Here is a 5,657-nt window from a genome sequence, read left to right as displayed (position 1 = left end):
CTTGTTGCAGGAAAGAGTTCTGACCGGGGATGCCGTACCTGGGTGAGGAAGCTTGTAATCACATTCAGACACTGGCTCTCCAACACTAGGCCACGTTGGGATGGAGGAGATAAGGCAGGTCAGGTGACTGGAGGGGCCCATAAGGTTAGGGCCCAGATCCCAACACGCCCCCAGCCTAACACTGGGGGTCAGGAGGAACTGGTGATCCCACTGCTGCCCCCAAGTCTGCCCCTCAATTCCTCCAGCAACCTGCTCCTCCACTCCTACGCCTTACTGAAGAGTAAGTCCGTACCTCTGAGATACTGAGGGGTGATCGGGGCACCGGACTCCTGAAAACAAAGATGGGCCTGAAGTTCTAGGGGAAGGTCACCCTGAGGCCAGTAGCAGCTTGCATTCATTTTGCACCCCTTGCTCCTGGCTTGTTCCCTCCCACAGATAGGCTGATGTGATGAGCCCTATCTTCTTGTCATTTTTAATTGTATGTTTTGTGCGCGTGGGCAGGAGCCACATTTGAATTGTTCTCCAATGGCTCTGCACTTCCTAGCACCATGTCTGGCTCAATAAATATTTGAGAAAATGAATGAATGCTTCCTTATGAAATGTTACATCCCCTGCTGCACAGGCCTGCTTCTCACATTCTGACAGCTGGTGCGTGTGTGACCTTGGCTGTCCCCGCTGACTACACTGAGCTGCACCATCCTCAGGCTTTCAGGTACGTGCTCAGGTGCCCAAGGCTTGGCTTTGTTGCCAGCATTTGCATTACCTCCCTCACCAGGGAATTTATTTACTTAATTCATATGCTGCCCAATTTAGATCATTTGTACTAAATTGCTAATAAAAATGAATTCCCTCCAATCTTTTCCCTGGTAATAACAGCAATGCTCTTTTTTTATTTTAATCTCCTTTTGAAAGTATTTATTTGTTCTCAGGCAGAAGAACCGTATGCTCCCAGGACCTAATTTTTGCCCGTGGGATTCCCTGGTGTACCACCAGTACCTAAAGAAACATTGTACTTATTTTTAACAAAAACAAAAACCTGAACTATTATTTCCCTGTTGCTGACAGATCGAAAAGTTTGGACCTTAAAATAATACCTGGCCCTGTTGGCTATCTTTGGTTAAGGCCACTGTCTCCAGCTTTCCAATGACAAGTTAATACTTTATATTATAGCCAACTATTACTTTTTAAGATTCTTAGAAATGGACAAACCACTTGTTGCTTACTTTGGTTGTTCCTGAAGAGGTCTTACTGCCTGTGTGGAAAAATTCAAGGTGATAATTGTCACTTTATGGCTTGGTACCACACTGGAACATGCCACGTGTTCCCAAAAGATGGTGGCTCCTTCTATACCTTATAACTGTGCAGACTGAGTCATCTAACACCTGAATATTAAGCTTATTGAGATTTTCAATCCCTATATTCATGCCTTCTACTTTGAGAGATCCCACACTGGGTACATATTAATGTTTTAAGCGATCTTTAAGGACATCTGCAATAGACATATATCTTCACATATAAACTTAAAAAAATACTTTAACACAATACATTGTACTGCATAGAACTAGAATTCAACATAATATATTACATTGCTAAAATATTCATATAAATATCATATATGCATGGATTCACTGCATTAGAAAAATTCATCTATTAGGCTATCAAAGACGTTATCAGTAAACCCCCCAAAAAACTATTTTAACAGTAGGAACACTAAAAATAACAACTATGAGGTTTATGAACTAGTGGTAGGAGAGAGAATTCTTTACATTTGCTATCGATTATGTCACAACAGGCACAATCTGAATACAATTTTAGGCTAGCATTGTATAAAAATACTTTTTAACACAATACTTTTGATAGGTGTAGTACCACTTAGAAAACACCCCAGCTGTGTAGTTATTCCACTTGAGGACCTACCAAAACAATTCATCTTACTGCTCCCAGCTAGCTCTTTAAGCATCAACCTGGAAAGCAAGTTCTCTGACATGTGACACCCCCCGCCCCCCCTACACACAGCCATATAGCCAAATAACCTCCTACATCTACGGCTGGCATACTGGTAAGTCACTGATACGCATCGATCTCCAACAAGGTGTGAGATGGCGGTGTTTGGAGCCTGTTTTCCTTTCCAGGTTTGGGATGGATGAAAAAAGAGGCAAACGCAAGGTAGATTTTGGGTGCGTGTGTATGCTTTCTATTCCACATCTGGGCACTACCGAGAAGACGAGTTTAATCTGGCATATCAATATTTAACTTGGGAGGTGGGGGAACATACTTTCCAGGGCTCTGCGTTATTACTACCCTGGCCTTCTTTCCAAACATTGGAGCAATTTTAGGAGCATCTGGAACAGATGTTTCTTCAGCATCTTCACTATCTTCATGATGTAGGTCATATGAAATGTTCCCATATTCTCTTAAAAATGGGAAAATTTCTAGTAGAAACTGACAGAAATCTCGGCGGATACCAAACCACCAATGGTTGCCCCCTTTTCGCCTAAATGTTGTGGCCATTAAAGTTATTAATGAAAGCCAAAGGGGGACAAATATGGAGATGTAAGAGAATGTATTGTGGCCATCCAATCTGTGAACTAGCAGAACTTCAAAAGTGAGTAGGGGCACGACAATCGTTATCCAGCTGATGGCCATGGTCACGTGTGTTCTCCGCTGTTCCGCAACCACATCCAGAGACCGCAGGAACAGGAGCGACCAGACGATGTAATAGAGGACGACCAGGCAGAGGAACGACATGAGAATCCAGAGGGGCACGAACACCACCAGCCACGGCCAGTGGATAATCTTGTCCAGCTTCAGGGCGATGAAGATGAACTGCAGGACGTTGACAGAGCACAGGATCTCCAGCTCAAGTGATCTATCGTGTCGGAAGCCCCACACGCAGGCAGCCACGGACACCGGCGACACGAAGAAGAGCGGCATGAAGACCAGCAGCCAGAAGTGGATCCCTCTCTCCACCCTGTCGCAGACCAGGACTTCGAACATGAGCAGGAGCAGGTGGATGCCCACGGCGATCAACATGGCCTTGAACTCGACGCAGGCCTCTCCCTCGGTGCGGTAGCGAGGGTTGCGGGCCCAAACGCCCGCACCCACCGAGGCGCCTGCGATCACCAGGAGCTTCCACAGCCATACGGGGGCGAAGACGGCCCAGTAGCTCCACTGGATGACGCCGTCCAGGCGGAGGGGCAGCAGTACCGAGAAGAGCAGCAGGCAGGCGTAGATGAGGAACTTACTCGGGTTGAAGTCCTGGAACAAGCCCCTGGGGTTCATGGCGAAGCCTCTGCTCGCCGACCCCGGCCTGCTGCTCAGCCCCGCGTCTCAGCCCCGCGTCTCCGCCGCTTCGCTGCCCGCGGCCTCCCGCGCCCGGCCTACGTCGGCTCTAGGTGGGAAGCGGCGGGCCGCCCGGCCTAGGTTGCGACTCGCAGCGAGAGGCCGCAGCACGTGCGCGCGCGGTCACGTGGAGCGGCCGGAACCGCCGTGGGGCGTGGCGAGCGCGCCCGTGCGCTCCCGGCGACCCGCGGGCCCGGGGTGGGAGCCGCGTAGCGTAGCGGGTGCTGCCTCGGCCCCGCGGCCGCCCGCCTTCAGTCCGTACCCATGGGAAAGCAGTTACTGCGGGCGGCGCCGGCACGGGCGGGGGCGGGCGGCTCCGGCGCGGGGCCTGCTGTGCTGCTGACTCCCCAGCGGCCCGTTGGCTGCGAGCGGCCCGCGACCTCGGGCGGACGCTTCCTGGAGGTGTCGGGAGCCGGGAAGAGGGAGTGAGCTCACATCCTCCCGGCTGGCCCAGGGGCGGACCCAGGCGGGGCGGGACCCACGCGGGCCGGAAGCCAGTGGGCGCGCGGCCGCCGCCGGTGCCCTGCCCTCGCTCACAACCGACCCGGGGGCGCGGGCGCCTGCGGTGAGGCTCCGGCGCGGGGAGGAGGGAGGAGGGGAAGGCGTGGGCACGAGCGAGGGCTGTGGCCGGACGAGTGTGAGAGTTTGTGGGCGTGGGAGTGAGTGCCGCCAACTGGGAACGCACGGGGCAGGTGTGCCCGTGTGGAGGCGCGTGCGCGCGCGCCCGTGGGGCGGTGGGTTTGTCTCACCCACCGGAGGCCGGAGGCCGGAGGCCGGTGTGTGGAGTCGTAGGGTGCGCGCGGGAGGCTGCTGGGCTGTGCCTGGAACAATGGCTTCCAAGGCTGGACTCCGCCCGTGGGACGGCAGACGGTTCTCAGGCTGCCTATGAACTGGCTGAGGCGGAGCGCCTAGGCGGCAGGGCTGTTTATACCGTCCCCTGTCACCCCAGACGTGGAGGGCGGGTGCCGGGGAGGGTGTTAGAGCCCGCAGGGCTCCTAGGGAAAGTCCGGGGGAGCAGGTGAGGAAACTGGACCCAAAGAGCAGGGAGCAGGTACTTCCTGCCCCAGGTCACCCAGCAGGTTAGGACTCATATTCAGGGCTCTTGACTTTAAGTCCCTAATCCTCCTTTTGACTTTCGTGGCCCTGCCCCAGTCTGATTCTCACAGAACAATGTTGAGAAGTGGGCATTGGACCGGAGGTCAAGAAATTTGGGTGCTAGTCCAGGTCCTGACACACAAGCAGCTGAAAAACTTGGGCAAATTCACCCCTTTGTGTCGTGACCTCAGTTTCCCCTGCTGTTGAGTCGGGGCCTGGCCTGAGTGGTCTCCAAAGGCCAGCAGGGCAGACACTGGAGGAGTCCTCTCCACTCTCCGTGCTCAGTGGAGCCCTTGTTGCTAGTCCTTCCTGCCTTTTAGCCCCCACCCGTCCCATGCAGTCCCACCCCCTGCAGTGGCTATGGGATGCCCACCCTCAGTAGTGAGCTCTGAGGGGGAGGCCATCAGAGGAACGGTGTCTAGTGTCAGGGTCTCCATGAGGTCACAGGAAGGGCTTCCCGAGTGAGAAGTGAGGGCCTGTGTCCAGACCCAGGAGCTGGCTTTCCGCGCGGCAGCATCAACAGGAATTCAGAGATCTCGGTGTGGGTGGGCTCAGCTCTCTAGAGCTCCCTGCCACTCCCTGGCTTCCACCTCCGCTGGAGGCAGTGGGGTGGTCCTGGGGGAAGGACTCCCCGCTGAGGGAGCCCTGCCAGGCCTCAGGGCTCACATCTCATAGATGTGTCTTCAGGGCCCTTTTCTGAAGAACCCCTTGGGGGTCATTGTGAGCAGAATGTTAGCCAAGTGGGGCTCTAGCCTTTCTCCCTTAACCCCTTTCTCGCATCCACAGTTGCTCTAGTCTGTTTTGCGTATTGATTTTCCTTTTACTATTTCCTCTCAAGAAGGGATTTGTCAGCTCAAAAAACGTTTACAATGCAGAATTCCTGTACCAGTCCAACTATGAAAAGGGCTAATAAAAGCACATAGGATTGTTTTGAGGATTAGATGAATCAATACATGGAAAGCACTTTGTGTTTAAAGGAATGGGAGCTATTAATATGATCACACTGGGGAGAGTCAAGCCCGGGAGGGGAGGGCAGCGCTTGAGGGAGGCGGTGGCAGAGCCAGGTCCTCTCCAGGCTCCTTCCTGTAGCCAGGTGACCGTGGGGCCTCTGCTGCCAGCTCTGTGGCAGACAGGAGTTTGGAGTGTGTTTTCTCACCTAAGAGCTCCTCAGTTGAGACAAGTGCCTGCTTCTCTTCCTCCAGGAAGGGGTTCCTGAGGTG

General features: G+C 53.6%; 1 protein-coding gene across 1 annotated transcript; it reads right to left on the bottom strand.

Moving 5' to 3' along the window:
• Positions 1–469: 469 nt before the first annotated feature.
• Positions 470–3,904, bottom strand: TMEM185B (transmembrane protein 185B). Its single transcript, XM_019749097.2, has one exon. It carries the CDS (start codon positions 3,280–3,282, stop codon positions 2,230–2,232), a length of 1,053 nt encoding a protein of 350 aa, XP_019604656.2. The 5' UTR covers positions 3,283–3,904; the 3' UTR covers positions 470–2,229.
• Between the last annotated feature and the right edge of the window lie 1,753 nt (positions 3,905–5,657).

The sequence above is a fragment of the Rhinolophus sinicus genome, linkage group LG01 (genome assembly GCF_036562045.2).
Source record: "Rhinolophus sinicus isolate RSC01 linkage group LG01, ASM3656204v1, whole genome shotgun sequence".
Lineage (NCBI taxonomy): Eukaryota > Metazoa > Chordata > Mammalia > Chiroptera > Rhinolophidae > Rhinolophus > Rhinolophus sinicus.
Note: the sequence above shows the minus strand (reverse complement) of the source record. Positions and strands in the feature narration are given on the sequence as shown.